This window comes from Anopheles merus, chromosome 2R (assembly GCF_017562075.2).
Source record: "Anopheles merus strain MAF chromosome 2R, AmerM5.1, whole genome shotgun sequence".
NCBI classification, from domain to species: domain Eukaryota; kingdom Metazoa; phylum Arthropoda; class Insecta; order Diptera; family Culicidae; genus Anopheles; species Anopheles merus.
This window is the reverse complement of record NC_054082.1, coordinates 11043739-11064049: the sequence shown is the minus strand read 5'-3', so window position 1 is coordinate 11064049 and position 20311 is coordinate 11043739. Positions and strand designations below refer to the sequence as shown.

The 20311-nt window shown below is 46.4% G+C and overlaps 1 protein-coding gene across 2 annotated transcripts in view; it reads right to left on the bottom strand.

Annotated features, from left to right (window-relative positions):
* The window catches only part of LOC121601014 (C-1-tetrahydrofolate synthase, cytoplasmic), a 56041-nt gene extending 37621 nt beyond the window's left edge, over positions 1–18420 (bottom strand). The window contains exons 1-5 of one of the 2 annotated variants that reach the window (XM_041929826.1): positions 16611–18420; positions 7339–7505; positions 5651–5777; positions 5037–5160; positions 564–745 (exon numbers count right to left, since the gene is read on the bottom strand). In XM_041929826.1, coding sequence (XP_041785760.1) covers positions 564–745; positions 5037–5160; positions 5651–5777; positions 7339–7505; positions 16611–16707 — 697 coding nt within the window. In that variant the 5' untranslated portion in view covers positions 16708–18420. The remainder of the gene's footprint in view (positions 1–563; positions 746–5036; positions 5161–5650; positions 5778–7338; positions 7506–16610) is intronic. The other variant, XM_041929803.1, reaches the window with a different exon arrangement.
* Between the last annotated feature and the right edge of the window lie 1891 nt (positions 18421–20311).

Below are 20311 nucleotides of genomic sequence, written 5' to 3'. Positions count from 1 at the left end.
CTTACAATTTGAAAGCGAGAAGCAATCCTACCGAGCAACAACAACAGCAAAAAACTGGAACAGTGAACCCCAAAACGATACGCAGGTATTCAATGTATTTAAATTTATTCAACAATTACGATCCGTGGGTGGCCTTTTAAGAGCAGACATTTCACGCTCGCACCAACGTTGCCCGTTTTACCGTGCCGATGCGCGGGTGACAAACGTACCAGTGCGACCGAAACGAGGACTGGTCGTACCGAACCGGTAGTCTACGACCAGGCCTGCCCAGGCAGGGGGCCCGGTACGCATACCTTCGTTTGGGTCAATTTTAATTGTGCACCGCGGGAGATGCTGAAGCTGAATTGCTGAAGCGCGAGAGCGAGCGCACGCCGCGTAAGGTTGCAAATTGGAGCAGCTTAATTGGATGCCACACGCACAAAACCAACACCACCACCAACCACGGATGGAGGTCGCGCAGGGGAGGTCGCTGAGTTATGGCGCTGAGAGACGGGCGAAGAAATATGTTGTGTGAAGGATTGGAGGCAAGAGGCGTTACGGTTGTAACGTGTTTCGTAACGTACCTTCGCGCAGCGTTACAAAGTAGTACGACTCCTTGGACGGTGGGCTGTGGCCGAGCTTGTTGACGGCAATCACCCGGAAGCTGTAGACGGTGAACGGTTGCAGCCCTGTCACCTGGTGGGCCGCCTGGCTGCTTTTCGTGTGTATCGGTGGCTCCTGCTCCCAGTCACCATTTTCACCGATGCTGGAAAGAAACAAAGCGGTGGAAATTGATGGAAAAGGGAATCACGTGGATTTGTTATAAGAACAAAACTGAAAAAAGAGCATGACGAGTGGTGCGGAAGTCGAACAAAATAAAACCATCCCTAGAATTGAGCCATAATCTCTGCATTGTAAAGCTTCTGTGTATTTAATGAATACACACTATCATTCAGGAAAATGATAACTGATTTCGTTGCAGGATTTATTATTATTTCCTTATTAATCCGATTAAATCATTCAATAGAACTGGAGCTTTGGGGCGGTCCCGTGGTACAGTCGTCAACTCGAACGACTCAATACATTTCCGTCATATGGGTTCAAGCCCAGAATGGGCCGTTCCCTCGTAGCAAGGACTGACTATCCGGCTGCTTTGTACTGAATATAGTCTTGCAAACGTAGGACGTTTACACTAAACAGAAGAAGAACTGGAGCCAGCAAGATCGAATGTTAATAAATGTGTACAACGAAAATTAATAAATGTTGTAACGAATAAAAAAAATTAATTAAAACAATAACATTTAATCCTTCTTGAGTGTAGTGAGAAAATTGAGTGTAATAAAATCGGTCTTGCATAGGTCTGTCTACATTCTATTCGTGGTAGGGAAAAGGTTAGTTAGGATTGTCTTGCACCGTTATTCTTTTCTTATCAATATTATTTCCTCCTTAGATAGCACATCCACGGGGTTTTGCGCCTAATGTAATAGCTTTTCCCAGCTCTTCCCACACAGCGTTCAAAAAAGCATTAACAAAATTCGTTTTGTTTTCCCTTACGAAAGTACCTGCCACCATTTTTTTTTTTTGACATGAACAACTCCTCCTGCTCGCACAAAACAAACCCAATCGTCTGCGGTGCGTGCTCGAGAGCAAACGATTGCGGTTCAGCGACGCGGGAGGTGTGGCAAAAGTCATAAATTTCCACTCATCGGAGGAGTTTTAGCAGAAACAAAAATAGCTACCCTAACCAAAGCCCTCGCCACGTGCCCTCCCGGTGGGTTTAATTTGCTGCTGCAAGTTCTTTTCCAAGTTCTGGGCATTTTTGTTATTGTTGATCTCCGGTCGCTTTGATCTGTTTTCACTATCTTTGCAGATGTATCTTCGGTGCGTTTACAACCGTACTAGACCGCAAAGCCGCGTCGTTCTACTTAAAAGTTGTGCTCTGAATCGAAAGGGGAAATGAAGGGTGAACAAAGAAACAGAAAAAAGGACAGCTTCTGCTACTCGTTTAACCATGGACGTAAGCAAACATACGTCAAACAAACATGGTGGAGCAGCGTAACAGCAACAAAAAATGCTTGCGCCCCTCAAACACAATCACGCACGCAAAAAAAAAAAAGAAAGGCAAAAACATATTTCGTTGCCGCACCGGGGAAGCTGAGGTATTATGCGAAGATTAAAAATTTCACCTACCACCCGCAAACACACACACACACACACGCTCTCACCAACCACCGCAGCCTGGCGCAACCGCTGCATGTTTGCTGCGGTTTCCACGAGGGCTGCCTCAATTTTCCACTTTCTCCAGTGCGATAGAGATAACTTTTGTTACGACACCGGTTCTAACCGGTAGCGAAAGAAAGTGTACTTTGAGGTTTTCCGCCTCCCCCGCGCGGGAAAGCGTGCCAAAGAGACGGAGAGAAAAATGTTTGCTAATCCTCCCGGTTTTAAGACGAGCAGGGGAACATGTGTTCTCTGTCCCTGCGCGGGACAAAAACACCAGTGTATGCGGTGCGTATTGTGCGTGTGTTCTAGGCGGATCACATTTCGCAAAATTTGTGTTTGTCTTTTCCTTCCCTCGTTGAGCCAGGTGGAAAATAATAACGAAAGCTTCGGACAAAGTTTCCCTTCCCGCGCACCGACCGGGTGGGATGGTGCGAAAAACTTTCGCCCACCGCTCATATTCGCACGGCATGCAGATTTGCAGGAGCTTAGGAACAATCGGGTTTGCTATATTTATGTCTCGAGCAGGCGGGCTTATTGCTTTCTTTTTACAGTTTATCCGTACGCTCGCCGAATGCGAGTGAGACGAAGGACGCTTGCCAGGAGATTTGCGAAGAAATTTGTCTCGAAACTCACAACCACATCCAAAGTGCCATAATTTAAGCGGGAGTACTTTGTAATGCGCGTTTAACATTGCACTAATGGTAACGAGAATACATGAATTGTTCACTTTTAGTGTGAAGCAATTTGCCGGACTTGCGAGATTGTGTAATTTGTGCACGTTAAGCTTCATCCTGCTCACATGCAAAAAAAGATAATTTGATTGAAAAATTTAACAGAGCATTTTCAGTGGGATTTCCCATTCGGTCTCATGGTAGTAATTATGAGATTCGGCGAAGGCAACTCATACAATGTTTGCCCTCTTTTTCGATGAATCATATTTCGTTTTGCAAAGTTCGTGTGAAATATACACTCATCAATAGCGCTATACGCTGTTTATTTTGCCCAACAGCAGATGCCGAATTCGATTATACTTCAATAATGATATTGCAGTGAAATTAATAAGCATTGAAAGGTGAATCCTCACAACATGTGTGTCCGTACCTACTACTTGGTTTGTTTGATTTCCGATTACCATATCGTTTTGTGCGGAAATAATAAACGATGCTTTTTTACCATTATTACTTAAATTGAATAAATAATATTTGAATTGAACGATGTGCTTATGCGCATTATAATCATGACCATTCTCATTGATATTTTTGATGAATACTAGTTAAAAATATAATATCTTGATTAATATGCTCAACCATGCGTGACACTTATTTATTTAAGTAGCCAGACAAAGATTGTTGAATTTCTTTTAAGAACGGCCTGATTGACCGTATCATTTAACTAAAAAAATGAAAATAGTTTCATTTTAGAAAATATTTTATTCAGTTCAGTTTTAACAGCCTGGTTACTATTAAGACCCATTGCTATTCTAGATATCGTCTGTTCCAATTTTCAATATCCGTTAATATCAATATCAGTTCTGGTGTTGATCACCAACCCATACCGGTCCTGGGACTAATTCAGAACCCTTACCAGTCCTGAAACAGATCCTGTTCCCATACCGGTCCTAGAGCTGATCGTATAACGATTTCTGTATTGGTACTTATATGGAGCCCTGGGGCTCCAGAATAAGAACCTATCTCGATAGAACCGACACTGAACCCATCTCGATCCTGGGACTCGTCTCTACATTTTTAATTCAATAATTGTAACTGGATCAGTCTAAGTCAAGGAATCAATCTCAAGCCTGTCCCGGTGCAGTAGCCAGTTCTTTTCATATTTCGATCCAGTAAATGACTCCGCTGTTGTTTACCTTTACGTAGTAAAACTTAAATATGCTGCCTTTGACATGCATTCAAGGTAATATACGACAAGACTGACGTATCCAGAGCTATCTTTACTCTATATTACAACCTACTCTAGTAGTACAACTGGTCCCGAAAACATTTAGGTAGACCAACAAGTACATGGTTCGTATTAGACGCGGAAATCGTTAAACAAGCAATTGCCCGGAATCTCCAGCACACCGGATTATCGACAATCTACAGTAATAATTGCTTTCTGTTCCCCGTAATTCGCACACAACTCATGTACACATAAACTCAAGCAAACAAAATAAAATCTTCATTTATTGCAAAATGACTTGTCACACGATCGCAGTCCTCGTACACAGCATTGCTACTGCCAGCAATAGCTATCCATTTCAGTCCCATTTCCCCGTCAAGTGTTTACCTTTGGTTATTGATCTGGCCTCCCCCAAAAAACCCCAACCCATCCTTCTAACCGCAACGCCAAAGACAACTCTTTCTTCCGGCACCAGTGGGGCACTGTTGGGCAACCGGTACTTCAAATCTGCCGTACCCTTTTTCAACCCCTCGCCCCGCCCCGCGTTCGTCCGATCCAAAAGCCGCCTAAATCAATACCGAAAAGAAATTTATAGCCTTACCGGGGGCATCCTGGCGCCGGGAAAAAAAAAAATACCACAGACCGTCGCACCGAAGTTGCAACAGCGGAATCAATTTATCTTACACTTAACTCGTTGTTTGCGAAGGTATGTGCGGCAGCCGGTGGTTTTAGTGCCGGTGTTTTAAGAGGAAAAGGTTGTAAAATAAATATTCTAGCAGCAACCCCCACCCCGGAAGTGCTACCACGGGGTTTCCCGACGATGGTCTTGGTCTTGGCGGAAGGATGGGGCCAGGGAACCGGGGGCGAAAGTCGGTGTAAATCTAAACATAATGTCGGTGAAATCGAGGAAGGGCTTTCCTTTGGCCCGCTGTCCTTACCGTGTTTCGATGATGAAATTTGTAACCGGTGCATTTCGGGGGTCCTGCGAGTGGGCCCAGGATAAATCGACGGAACGTGACGTGAAGCTTACGACCAGCGGACGTCCGGGCGGGTCTGGCACATCTGGAGAGAGAGAGAGAGAGAGAGAAGCGTGACAGAAGGAAGGAAACATGTAGTAACCGAAGAACAAGAAACAGATCTTATGGACGTTGAGAAAACAGAGCTGCCCAGGTAGCTGCCGTTAACTGCTGCTGTTGTGGATGTTGCTGCCACACGACACAACGACAGATCCGCTTAGCTTTTGCAAGACCAGCTTGCAGGAAAATGATACATTCTCTTGTCAACCAGTGTGGCCAGAAGAATGCCAACAATCTCGTATCGCCCACCCATGCGAGCAGGTCGCGTGCCTGGGAGGAATGTTGAAGGGAATTTACTGCAGCAGCTTCCTTACAGCCGTACGTACAGCCCATTAGTGTTGGGTGAGAGGTGATTCGGTGGTGCACAACCACAACTCATGCACGGCACCCCCAAACCACGCGTAAGGTGTACATCCCATATTGTAACTCCACCAACCCTGCCCTCACCCCCCCCCCCACTCTATAAATGTGCTTACCTTGTACCAGCAAATCAACGATGGCTTCCGGGCTGTGCCGGTCGTTCAGCAGGCAGCTGTACTCGGCCGTATCGGACGCGATGGCAGGGTTAAGAATCAGGCTAAAATTATCACCCAGCAGTGTGAGCTGAAACGAGCGAAAGGGTAATAACAGAGAAGTCGTTGTAGTAATTAGTGCGCTGCGCAATGGGACTCGACCGCTTTGCGATGGGAACGGCTGTAACGCAGGTGACAAAAAAAGGAGCTCGTCAAAAAAGGGAACACCCTCGATGAGGGCGTGCAAGTGTGAGCTGAAAGGTGTCGATAAAGCTGACGATAATTACACTCACAACAGCATCATTACACACCCAGCACAGCATACACACAAACGAGGTAAGAGAGCAGTAGCTGTTATTTCTCGAAGAAAGTGCCGGATTGGAAAGGGAATACCAGGGAGCTGGGGGGTTAATGTGAAGCAAAATGATGAGTTACATCATTATTTCACCCGAAAGCGGATGTGTCGGCGGAGACTGTACGATCCCTCTTTTTCTATGTTGTTGCTTTCTTGCCGTAGCTCTTGCCGGGTTTTGCTGGGCGTAAATTGAGACAGAGGTCAGCAAACATGTCTGCCCATCGGGTCAGGATAGATGAGGATAGAAATTTCGCACCAGCACAGCTTAGACCTGCACGATGAATGAGGATGGTTGGTGACCTAAACGGACAGCTTATGGTTTGGAACGTTCGTAGCTATTAAAGCAGCACTAAGCTGTGGCGAATGAAGTGTATAGTGAAGGTGCCAGACCTGCGATCTGGACGCGGTTTGACCGTGTGTACACTGGTTTGGAGTGTAGACGATTGGACTAATTCTATTCATTAGGATATTTGCACGGCCAGTGACGCTGACGCACTAATTAATCTAATACGCACCATGCTGTACAGGGGAAAGTAAGATAGTACCGGCATGAATGAGCGCCACTGCTTCATCGCATTATGAGGCTGTGCTAAACAAAAGGTGATAAAAGAAGATTACCGTTGAATAGACCTCAATATAGAAACTCAGTGGATGAATATTGAGTGCTGCGTTGCTATGAAATGGTTGAATATTATTATAAGGCTGCGTTGTGAGATGAAGTAGATGCCCTGCCGTCTTGCTCCATTCTTGTTCTCTGTATTGCATTCTCTATACAAGTTGTGTTGTGCAAGTTGAGGAAAAGCCATGGAGGCGCCTAGTGCCTTTTAAAAAATGGAGACGCCTGGTACTGTTGGTGATCAGGTATGCTTTTTATGTTGCCAATAGTTTGTTTATTGTTTTATATTGCTTGTTGTTGCTGTTAATTATTTTATTTTTTTAAGCAAAAATTAATATAAGAATCCTAAAGAGCTGTTTAAAAAAATGTTTTGCACAAAGGATTAATTAATGAATGTATAAATTTTATTCAATAAAATGGAGAATAAATATTCTTTCGACAATCGTATTAGTCATTAACTTAAAAGCATTGATGTTACTACTCATATTTAAAAGAATCCCGATTCCAATCCGCCTTTACCGTCTCTCCATAATCAGCTTAAGGTGAGATGATCCATTTGATTTCAATTCCAATTCCTGCTGCATCGTTACACTTTAATCTACAGCTCATGCGTTCCGGCCACCGGCCATAGCCGAGCACTACCGACATAATAAACACGGTAAGCAGCTCCCGCACACTTACCCGCTGGTTGCTGACCAACGGCAAACCGTTGACGTACTCGGCGATGGTATGGGACGTGCGCCAAACCAGCGTCTCCACCAGCGAACGCTCGTTAACGCCCGGACAGTCAAGGGTAATGTTTTTGCCAGCGACCGCTACGTACTTGACCACGGGAATGTTTTCAATATCTGGAACGATAAGGGACAGAAATAGGGGCACGAAGAGTTATCCACTGTTTGCTTGCGCGTGTTTTACCGCGCCACAATAGCGGTACATGTGAGAAGGGGCGAAGGATCGGCACGACACAAAGCACGGAGATGAAAATGATGAAAAATGATGATGTCCATTACAGAAGCGTGGCACAGCGTTTGGCGAATCGTTTCTTTTTTTTGTTGTTGTTTCGTTTGCTGCTTCCCTGTATTTGCGCTTTGGCTGGTTTGCCTCTTACCCCGGCGTATGATTAATGGCCGTCCGGGTAAAGGCGTGTTGCACTTGACCTGTGGGATTTCTCTTTTTCATGTTTTCGTGACATCAAACATGCGTAAATTTAAAGCCGTGGCTTTCCACCGAACATCATTTAACGGTTCGAGCCGGACAGGGGAGAGCGGCAGAATGAAACGGCACAACGCACAGCAAGCGATGGTTCATCCCGGTACACGGATAACGGTGGGCCGGTCGCCGTGTGGGTTAGGATTTATTGGTTTCGAACAATTTATTTACAATTTAATAGGCCTTCAATGAACGTGGGGTACGCGTGGCAAGGATAAATGGAACAGGTTCAAAGTGGAATCACATTTTCAACAATATTTATTGGCAGCAGTTTTGTCGTGGCATTCAACGAAACCATTAACTGGACGTCCTGCTCGCCGTGAGCAATAGTTTTATCAAAAACGATCAGCCATCCACACGCATCATCCACGCGGCATATGGTTTTAATAACGCAAACTAACGGGAGAACAAACCTGCCTTCACTCAGCGCTATTTACATTCTACAGCTACATCCACAATATGTTGGGTTGGAATCGATTAAAAAGAACACCTCCTCGTCAGTAGCACCCGCTGGTGAATGGGTACCGTGCCGGAATGGGAATACCGCCGACGGGTTTCCTAAACAATATGTTACCCTTTTCCGAGAAGTTCGGATTCCATTCCACACGTCTGCCCCATCCCCATCCAGCAACTATTATTGTCGGCGAAACCGAACACATTCAGTAGAATCGCACCCATCCCAAGCGCACGACAGATGCGCTTACCGGAATCGTTTCCCAAAAGGAACCTTCCTTAATTTTGTAACACACTGTAAACATGTATCGGACCGAGACAAAGAAGGGAAGCATGTTTATCGGTGATATTAGTTTGTCGAGAAGTTTCTTTTTACGCCCAGCCCGCCCGCCCGTGTTTCCTTTGCCCTGGCGACCGGGAAACGTCGTCCAGAAACGCACCAGAAGATTGTGGATGGATCAAATCTGTCCCACTCAACCATAATCGGTCGGCTGACGATCCAACACAGCCCCGCGCAAAGACTGCCCCGGAAGTGGTGCAAAGTTTTGGTTTTCGGTTCTGCCACTCCTAGCCTCGGGCTGGGGTTTGTGGTAGGGCAGCGCCATGTACGGACGGCAGGAATCAGTAGCTTAATGACTGATAACTTTGGGGATTAATTGAAATAGTTTTTCTAACGGAAAGGCTATTCGAAGCTTACATGAGTTTGTGAGGGCTGTCGAGAAAGTTGGCCCAATATCGTGAATCGATTGATAAAGCTTCCAGCTTGACAGGTGGGAACAATGGCACCATGGTGTTGGCAGGACTTATGTATCAGCACTAAACGTAAGCAGAACGTTGCATATCATGTTGCAGCAAGCATGGGAATAGTTGCAAAAGTGAGCAAACATTCCTTCACACCCCTGTATGAAGGTAGCTCTGGAAGTAAGACAAAATTCAACAGAACAACAATACTGAAGATGGGATTACATTTCAACTTTAGATGAAAGCACATTCCTCGAAATCCATATCATATTGTCAGTGTTTGTCGCTACTGTGGCAGACATACAGACAACTCAACGAACTGTACACTTTTGCTGGCATCAAACACGTACAGGGTTTTGGATCGTTTGGAAAGAGGGTTCATGTTTACCTTCAAAATTGTACATGAAATCAAATCAACTTTTCCCACTGAGGGTGTCTATCAATGGGAAAACCCCTTTCATCTACCCATTGTGTGTGTGTGTTGGAATAAAACTTTACCTTTGATTTATCGATAGTATTATAATCGAAATTGAACGAATCAAATCAATGTCACAGGCAGACTGATCTGAGAATTTCCGAAATGATTGGAAAAAGTCTGATGGAAAAGATGCAAGGAAATGAATAATGGGTGTGTTAGGTCGAAATTGAGCTTAAAATTTAATGTTAAAGAAACATACCTACAAGAAGATGTGCAATTTTATATATTTTCCATCAAGAAGAAGGATAATATAGAGATGGCGGATTATTCAAATTAGTATTTTCTGTATAAAATACTAATAACTAACAATAATGGGACAATCATGCAATAACTTTTTTGGTACGACAAGTACAACTTGGGCATATGTAATCTCCACATCAAATGAGAAATTATAGCCCAATTTTACATCCTAAGCACCATCATAATGAATAGTACATTAATATTTTTCCCCTAACCTTATCCCTAAACACGCGGCATGATTTTAGCAATCCCTTCACGTACCCAATCACTCTAAGTACGAATTATCGTCTCGCCGGGAGCACCACCTACTTGTCGGTTCAACAGTGTCAAAAAACAAAATACGAAGAAAAAAACACGAAATCCCAACACTAAATCAGTGCAAACGTACGACCAAAGTTTGAACACACTCCGCACTACGATTAGGAAGTGGATCAGATAATTGTTTGATAAAACGAACCTCAACAGATCGACCTTTCCCCCTTGCGCTTCACTTTTCTTTTACTTTACCCAACGCACACGCACGCACACACATACAGAGATACAAGCACACCAAAACTTTGCCAGCGTCACAACCAAACAACCGCAACGGGAGCGAACTCTCGCGGGGGCTTGCTGGACGGGCCGCAAAACGCAGGACAAGTTTCGGGATAAGCTTCAATAACACAAACCCACTGGAGCGCGCGTACACACGCACACACACACACGCAGCAGTACCGTACGCGCGAATGCTTAGTCATTCGAAAACAGCGTTTTTGTGCCACAGCTGACTACACAAGATCCTCCCTACCCGGCACCCCTTCCAGCACCGAACAGGGCCGCACATTCGCGAAGCGTAAAAGCAAAAAGCGCGCGATGCTGCTGCTGCCTTTTCGGCTCGGTTGCGTCTGAAGTGGAAAGGTTTCGTTTAACCGGTTGATTGAGTTGCTCGCAAAACTTGTTTGAAGTGAAACTTATCTTTTCTGATCTCCCATCGGAACTCTTCTCTTACCTTCCCCCCTCCACCCCTTTCCGATTTTACCGGGTAACTTGCCCCGATCCCCCAGTCTCCTTTCTGCAGGTAGAGAAGTCTTTGTCCGTGGCTCGTAAGCCGCCGATGCTGCGGTACCGGTGTCCTTTTCTCGCGCTGGCCGCGTGCACGCGAAAATGCGAACACGCTGCACAGATTTCTTCCTCTGATCAGCAAGTCGCCCGGACGAGACCCGCGAGAGTGCTGCGCAGATCGGGTTGATGTTTTGTGTATTTTTCTTCTTCCTTTCCTCCTTCGCTCGTATACTTTTGAAGCGAACAAAACTTTCTCCTTTCGCCGTAGCGGGCCAGTTTTTATCAGTTTTTACGAATCATCTCACTGTGTGTGTGTATGTGTGTGTGTATGTGAAAAAAGAAAATGCAGACAGGCAGACACTTCGGGACGCTACCATTCGAGTGTTTGCCAGGGCAGGGCTAGGCAACTAAGACGTTCGATCTTAAGCGCAGTAGCTCAGAGCGCGCGTCTGGAACAGACAGCTGCCGCTGTCGTAGTTTGGCTTTCTTCGTACGCCTTACACGGGGCGAGCCAAAATCGGACGGTCGGATTGATTGGAGTGGGCCGGCAGTCGCGTGATCCCCAAGCGCCCCGCAGAGCCACGACCTGTCGAATGCAGAGCATCCACCGGCAAAACCGGCTGTGGCACATTTTATCACAAAATTGGAATGACACACGCGACGACAGCGAGCAAACCGAGCTGTGTGTGAAGGGGAGAAAGATAGACGGGGAACAAAACGGCTACTGCTGCAAGTGGAAATCTGTGCACAGCTCGTACGAACACCGTTACGTCAGTCTCCTTTCGGTATCAATCGGTTGTAGGATTATAAATGTATTTCTTCCACCCCGTTTCGGATGCTGGAGATGACGCTTGGGGCAAGCTGGTACCAGTTTTGTAAACGCTGTTCGCCTCTCCAAAAGAATGGGGGAGCTCAATGACGCTCAAATGAGTTGGGAAGGAACGTTAATAAAAAAACCCCTCAATGCTAGAAGTAGAGAGGAGTGACCGTGCCCAGACGTTCTTGATGCCGTCTGCTGCTGCTGATGCTGCTGATGCTGCTGCGTTCGCCTTGCTACTTCACCGTACGAATCGAACGAAACGATTTTGTAGAATCAAATTAACAAATCATAAGCAGAGCACGGCTGATAGCGGTGGATGGTCGGCGGCAAGTGCAAGGGTCGTTTCGGTTTAAGGATAATCTTGTTTGCCGAAAGGACCTCGGGCCAAATTAATTGGATTATTAAGAAGGTGCAAATGAGCGTCCTTGCTTTCCCGGAGTCGTAAGCCATTTGTCAATTACGTTGAGTCGGGTGGCGAAAGCCGCCGACCGAACACACGCCGAGCATTGACGTTGAGCGAAAACAGTTTCCCAGGGCAAATGGTGCCGTTGTGTTTGCTTGTTCGGGTATAAAGATCATTCTCCTCTTTTGTGCAGTAATGAAGCGTGCACAATGGTACAGTTTGGTGATGCTTTTTTTTGTTTGTTTTGCCTTCCCCGTGTCAGTGTCACACAAGTAAGCAAAATAATGAGTTGGTGAGCGTACGATATGTGTGTAGGTGTTTCTGTGTGTGGATATTGAATAATACTGATGCTGATTTGATTCTATGAATAAACATAGTTGATAGATAAGCGTGTAGGTTTTTCGCAACAACTGATCATTTCCTCGCGATGACATATGCAAGGGCAGTTCAATAATGCGTCTCATAAATAGATTAAGTTTTATTAAATAAAAAATAGTAAACAACTTATAAACAATGTTATAAAAGTAAACTAACAGCAAAAGTAACATATAAACGATACAATAATATAATAATTCAATAAAGTACAACATCAATATCCAGCCCTAGTCCTAGCGTACTATTTTAATTCTAGTTCAATTATTTAAAAAAGCATTTTGCTCAAAATGAACAGATTTATTAACTGCTGATGAGATGTTTTTCAAAAGCAATGATATATTTAAATTCCATCACAATAATTTTCAATAACTTATTTGCATGATCCGCATGATTTTTTACATGCCAAATAACAAATAATCAATTAATTTTACATCCTCTTTGATTCCTTTTGTAGACATTACCAATTATTTTTTAAATGTTTTGATTTTTATTTAACGATTTATTGACTGGTTCCCTAAATTTGTTGACTCTTTTAGTTTAAAATTCAGTATTGGAATGATGCCAAAAATGTCTGACACTATGTGTCTAATAAATTTGGAAAACGATCAATAAGTCATGTAACTGGTTTAAATAAATAGTACGGAACAGTCCATACATCGTTGCAAAAATATTCAAAAAACCTACAAAAATCGAATTAACAAAACCTAAAAAGCATCAAAAAGTGCAACAATTTTTTTTTAGTTTTTAATATCATGTGAAAGCAGAAATCGAACTATTTTTCGAGCAGGACGAAACTTAAAAACATTCTTAACAAATTCTTAAGAACATCCAGATATGTGTACACACGATCATGCAAACCAATAAAAGAGGTTTTCATGTTAACTCAAAACATTATAAAACATGGAATGTTGTGTTAACTGAATTTGTTTTTTTATTGTTGTGCGTAGAAAGTAATCGTCTGTCAAACTCATCAAAATAAAGCGCCCAACGCCCAACTGACATCGTCCACAACATCCCTCCTGAATGTTGGTTTTCATATTGGGAAGTAAAAGAAACATCATTGCAGCCTTTTCATCGCACAATTGCACTGTTCCCTTTAAATATCACAAACAAAAAGGGTACATTAATTATGGTCCCAAGCAAAGACAAAAACACCATGCTTTCCAACCACCTTTCAGCCACCGTTCACGACTGTGCGTCCTTTGCGGGATGCTGTGAATGAAACAATTGTCAGAAGACGCTCATTTCAACCTCAAAACGGTGGACGAACCCCAAACCGACAAACCGTTGTCGAGGTGCGCGCTCACACAAACACACACACCCGAAATTGTGTACCATAATTCAACCAAATACTTCACCATTCATCCTAATTCAGTTGTGATTTGTTTGCCCTGGGGGCCCTCGGCCCACTCCCCGCCGGCCGTCTGCTGGGAGAAAAGCGATTCCTACCCTTGCGGCGGCTGTCGCTTCCCGCCCGCAAGAAAGCGCGCACGAAGCGAACGGCATCAAAATGGGGCTTTTTCCGGCTCGATTGCGTGGGCATGGCCAACTACTCCACTCCCCGCCCCCGCCATTGAAGCCCACACTCAAACCGTTTCCATCGTACCGAAAAAACACGGTCCTTGTCGTCCCTGCCCGAAATCAATCATTTGTAATGTATCGTCGAATAAATTGTCGAAACACTTCACCGCGACCAGGGCAGAGAGTTCGGCGAGCGGGCGGTGTTGCTCGCCGTGTTTGCCGCGCCTGCCGAATCGGAACGGAACGGTTGCGAAGCTCGTTTAAATGTCCGGAATAAACTTCTCGCCCCGTGGTTACAGTGGATGGGAGGGCCGGAGCGGGAGCCAGGGGGGAAACTTAGGGGTCGTACGGTCGAGATGGTCGAAAAAAGGGGTTGTATTGAATTTTTCTACTTCTTCTTGTATTGCTGCTGTGTTGTATTTTTAGTACACGAAAAGTGGCCCGTAAAAGTCCCACGTGGGATCGGGGTGGCTGGATATCGCGCTCGTGCTACGATGTTGGCTCTCTGCTCGGGAGGTGGAACCGATGGGAGGCAAGCGGTGCAGATGGGACAGATGGGCAATCGGACTGAGGGGGAAGGGGGGGGGGGGAGGTTGGGATCGAAACGTTCGAGGCAATGTGTATTTAAATTGCTAATATTGACAAGGATGTATCGTTCCTCCCATCGGGACGGAAAATGGTGCCGGCGTGTGCTGGTGGTCGTGCCGTTGCCTGCCCGCCAACCGTCTGGTGTGCTGTTGCAAAATTTGATGATGTGTTTCATCTTTTGCGTAAACTCGTTTTGTGTGTGTGTGTGTGTGGCGGGGGTTTTGTTATTCTCCGGCGCGGCAACGGCCCGCCGTTGCGCAGACGGACGGTTTAGCTTGCAATTGATTTTGCGTTCTCGAAACCTCGCGAGTCAATCGATTATATTTGACTACTATTGAAATATTAAACACGACGGAAAGCCATCCTCAGCTTGCCACCGCCGTGCAGGGAGAGTCCGCGGGGAGGGGGGGGGGGGCAAAAAAGCGTTCGATTGACGTTTGTCGAATGGATTAACCTTTGTTGAAGGCACAATGTGGTTTCCACTCGCGTTTCGCCTTTCTTTTCATTTGATTATATTGTCACGAAGCTGTACAAACAAAGCACTGTTACATTCTACAACATTCGTCATACTCCCTTCTACACTTCGGTTTGTAGGATAGGAAGTATTTATTTTGCTATTGTATGGCTATTGAAAAGCCTGCCACGAGAATTTTGTTACTATTTACGTTAAGGGTTGTGCCAAATACTTTAAACTTAAAATATCTTTCAATGGTAGTGATGTAGCCAATGGTTCATAGCATTATTTTACTATTTTAAAACGCTCCATAAGCAAAGTACTTAAGTATTAAACGATGGAAGCTGAATGTGTTTAAAAGCAAACCCAACAAACTATTTGCCTGTATGCGACAAATAGGCAAATAAATTAGCAAACACAAAACGAATCATTTTGCCTACTTTCAGGGCGCCCCAGCGAAATAAATTATGATTTGCAGCACAATGTTCTGCCCACCATTACCGCCTTTTACACAAAATCAATTTCACTATAACATCAATCTTAAAATGACTCATGCGACCCCATTAACGCGCCACTGTACTGTTCGCTGGCACTGGCTGCTTCGTCCTCACGGACCCACAGATCGATAGGCCATCAGGGGTACGATCGATACAGCTGATAAAAGCCAAGCTCTGGGATGCTGGGATAATACACCTCTGTTATGCTTCACCGACCGTAAGGATACTACTGCCAACTAGCAGCACAATCAGCTCGTTATCCACCCAACACACTTAGTTACACTGCGACCTGCGTGTTGAGGGGGGGGGGGGGGGGTAAAGGTTCCGTCGGGAGGAGGAGGATGGGGAATACATATCTTGCGTATCAGATTGTAGGTAGGAAGGTTTCCTGCCGCGTGCACGAAGCAGGGAAGGACGCCCCAGAGCTCAACGGATGAGCTATCATAGCCCGCAGCCCACAGCACATGCTTATCCCTTTCAAGATGATGCACGTAATAACGTTTAGAAAGATGCTTCAAAGTTTAAGTAGAGAGCGTTTAATAAAAATCCAATAAAGACGCAACGGGGTCGATAGGAAATGGGGGCGTATGGAGCGGAGGAAAGGGCACGGGGAAAGGGTACCGCGTACCAACGCAACCTGAAGTGCTTCTCAGCACAGGTCTGCAGGGATGTGTTCGTGTTAGCAGCAGCAGTTTTTTTTTTGTTTTGCTTTTTCTCCTCACTTTTCCTCTCGAGCATTCCCTGCGGAGGAGTGTGTTTTATCGCAGCGGGGAATTGTTGTAGCATTTTATTCCTGCTTTTTCCGCAAACAAACACACACACACACGCACGCTTTTGCAGCTGAAACTGTGCTTTAATGCTGTGTCTTAACTGTTCGCACCACTTTCCAGCAGCACTCGGTTCGCTCCAATTGCAACGCAACGAACAACAAGCAGAGTGTGAAAAGTGTAGCATTTTAACCAGCAGCATGGTTCGTCATTTTTACTCCGCAAGCACTTTATTAAGTGCTTCCCAGCTCGTGCGTCGTGCCTGTGTGCCACTTTGCCGCTTTGCAGTCGGCTGCCGAGACAGATTCCTTCGCCATCCACGCAGAACGTCTAGTGCGCAGCGAGTGCAATTTAAGAAGCTCTTACCGAAAATTCGACTCGTACCGGAACCGGTAATGCAGGATGCTGCCAAAATTAATCCACAGACGATAAAGTTCCACTGCGCAGCGATGGAATACCTCATGGTTACGGAACCCGGCTGGCCGTGCGTTGCAGTTGGACCGGGTCACGGCATTCAGTGGCAAGAAATCGCTCTCCTCCGGGGACCACTTACCAAAACCACTGCCCTATCCATACACACACACACGCACACACACTGCACTATTCGCGGTGGAAGGCGCCGAGGGAGTCGATTTCCGTGCGAAACTCTCCACCAACGGATCAGCCAGCCAACATTTGCGGTAATGTGGGGCCAATATATTTCATAAAACGCCAAAAAAAAAAAACACCTCTTTTTCGGAATGAATTGCCGTTTCGCTTTACCAATGCCGCCACCACCGAAGCAGTTGAATTATTATGCTAATTCGAGCCTCGCACTGATCCGCACTACTGACCCACCGGGAACGGCCTGAGATTGGTGGTGGTGAAGGCTGCCGAGCGAAAGAAGCTACACCACTGTACTTCACAGTCGTGGAACGTTTCGGTGGGTCCCGAACTGCACGGCACACGGGTTTCGCACGTGACAAAAGGATGACTCTCTCTCTGCACTCTATGGCACACTCGAGAAAAAGTGGCACCCAGTGTAATTAGATGCGATGGGTTTGAAATATTTTTAAAGTGCACTCCACACCCGCGTACACTTTTCGCCGAGCTTTTCATTGGTTCCGCATGCCACTCACTGCACTGCACGCAACAAACTTGCTTCAAGATGTTCACCGCCACTCTTGACTTTTCACTTCGCTCTCGTTGGCATCTGCTGTGCAAGTATCTGCCAAGGTACCACTTTACGTTTGGTTATTTCTATGACTTTGGGGCCACAAGCGACACACTTTGCTGGCCAGCAGAATCACACCGCCAACCGTGTGCTGAAATCACCACATCACCACGGGGGCACGCTGATTTTTCCGTCACTCGCCCGCAAACACTCTACTTAACTGACACCACGCACAAAACAAACGCGCCTACCCCTGCACGGAAGCGCCTGTGTTTACACAACGGATCTTGACACTTTGTTTTGCCACCCGAACTGCCCCCTCGACACGACAAAACACGGCCGGGGCGGCGGCGGCAGCGGCAGTGGTTGCAAACGGACGATAAGCCTGACCAGCTGTAGTACCACCGCGGTGGGCTGCCCAGCGCGTCGTCGATTTGTCTGGCCACTGGGGCGGCCGGTGACACGCGTCGTTGCCACTGACTGTTGACATTGCGCTACGGTTGCTACGTTTTGTTTCTGATGGCATCAGCGAAAGTGTGAGCTGTCACATTTTATTGCAACATAACCATTTTTTTTTGGTTGGTTGTTTTCTTCTTATACACACCACACGACACACACGGCGACGCGCTGCTGCTTATCAACAAGGCGCATTACGGAGCACGATTTTGGGAAGCAAACATGTTCACATACACACCGAGCCCCCGGTGCGTCACACGTGATCGTTATGAGAGAACGAAACACACACACACACCCTCACACACCCACACAATCTCGCAGCAAATTGGGTGCGATACGGTTTGATGGTTTTTCCCGTCGTACTATCCAATATGACACCACCAGCACTGTGAATGGGATGGCCGGGCCCGTACGAGCCGCGAGACGAACGCTTTTACTCCCTCTGCCCGAACGCGGTCAAGGATAACGCGATACTAAACGGAACATCAGGCCAGCATCGCCACCGGAAGCGTGTACAATGTGTGTGTGTGTATGTACGGTGCGCTCTCCTCCATCGCAGATAGCACTCCGACGCCAACTCCTTCCTTTGCACTGTGACCGGAGAGCGAGAGTGCTGCTAAGAGTGTAACTGACATTCGGAGAAAAGTAGCGTGAGCGAAGAGCAATAGTGGTACACGGGGGCGAGCGAAACGCCATCACGCTCTGCCATACTGCTCGAACCCAGACGCGGGCCAACTGCTGTTTACTACAGCTGCTCGACTGCGTGCGCCCCACTCGTGCCCCGTTTTGTTGCCCGTCGTTGCTGAGCAACGTTTTTCATTGGGAGCGGAGCGGAGAGTGGCGTGTTTCGAATGGTTTTCCGGTGCGTGCTGGAAAATGGGATGGGACGTAGCAAGTGGTAGGCAGAGGTATAGGCAGCAATGAGCGACAGCGGTTACTTTTCGGCTTATAGCTAGGGATTAGGTGGGCTTCCTTTTTTTTCGGAGCTTTCTTCTCGGTAGCTGGAGCCAAATCAAAGATACAGGGGCAGAAACGAACCCATCCGTTCCTTTTTGAACAACTTCTCCCACAATTCGCCACCACTTCATGCGGCAAAAGGTGCTCATTAAAGTGCGGGGGGACCCATTAAAGAGCGATGATTTTCACTTAATTATTTCTTTTTCTCAGTACAGTACGTCTTGCCTAATTTGCCACTGGCGCTAGCTGAAGATGGCTTATCGCTGAGCGGGAATGGCTAGAGTTTGACAAGGGCTGGGCTTCAGCAGCGCACACTCGAGAACCCATTATAACAAAATCGTTTCCCTGTTCGAGCGAAATGATAATGGAGAGGTGTGATGGGACGTGTTAGCTTTCCACCGGGAAGGAAGGAAGAAAAAAGCAAACGTTCCGAGCCCTCGTGCGAGGTGCGGAAATCTGTGCCCATGTTTTGCTTATTAAAATCATGCTCCAAGCACACCGTGAATGTGTACACAAATTCCGATGCTAATTATTGTACACCGGGCCCACCATGGACATACAACCCTGACAGCTCGGTCTGGTAAAGTTTTCTCCACTTTCAATTACGTCCAATCAGCCGTAAACACACGGGTACACGGGTGAGAAGCGCCCGAGCCCCGGACCCGGTGAAACCTTTGCAATGCGCTGTACCGCACAGCCCATTCCTACACCGCACACACACACACACACACACACACACACACACACACACACACACACACACACACACACACACACACACCAATTGCAAATGGAATCCGTTTCCCAAGGAACACCGCACAACAATAACAACAACGCCCGTGGCAGCACATCGGTACCACATTCGAGGACGAGTGTTACCGTGTAAAGCCGCCGTACCTTTTGCTGTGTTGTATGCTCCCGAGAAAACACCGAACGCCATGTTCAGCATCCGATGTGGGTGTGGGAGTAGTCCGCTGTCCGCTGGGTCGCTCCATCCGGTCCAGCGTTTCGTATGGCGATGCGACCACTTCATACTGTGGTACTGGTGGTGGCAACATGTTGCTAACAGGAAGCAAATATTTAGCGTAATATACGCATTAGGCACGAATCTGAAGCCGCCGGCCGGTTTGTTTCGATTCGAGCGAGCAAATACCGTAAATATCCTAAATTTTACATCGAGCCCATGCGAAGATCCGGCGTGGCGGTTTGTTCGTGTTTGTTATTCTTTTAATCAACGTCTCACTCCCTCTATTGACTCACCCCCGCCAGGACCCCGTCCAGTTCCGTTACGCTCTAATTTACGTCGATGGTCAACACGCTGGTCCAGGATTTTCGCAGCGACTGCAGGGTACGGCGGATGGCCAGTAACGGATAGTCTGGAAAATGATCTATTTGATTAAATATTCAACAGCGAACAGCACCAGCAGGGTATTGCATGATGGTTGGTGGTGGGGTGGATTCTGTATGTAGTGCTCCCGTCACCACCAGCGCACGGCTTACG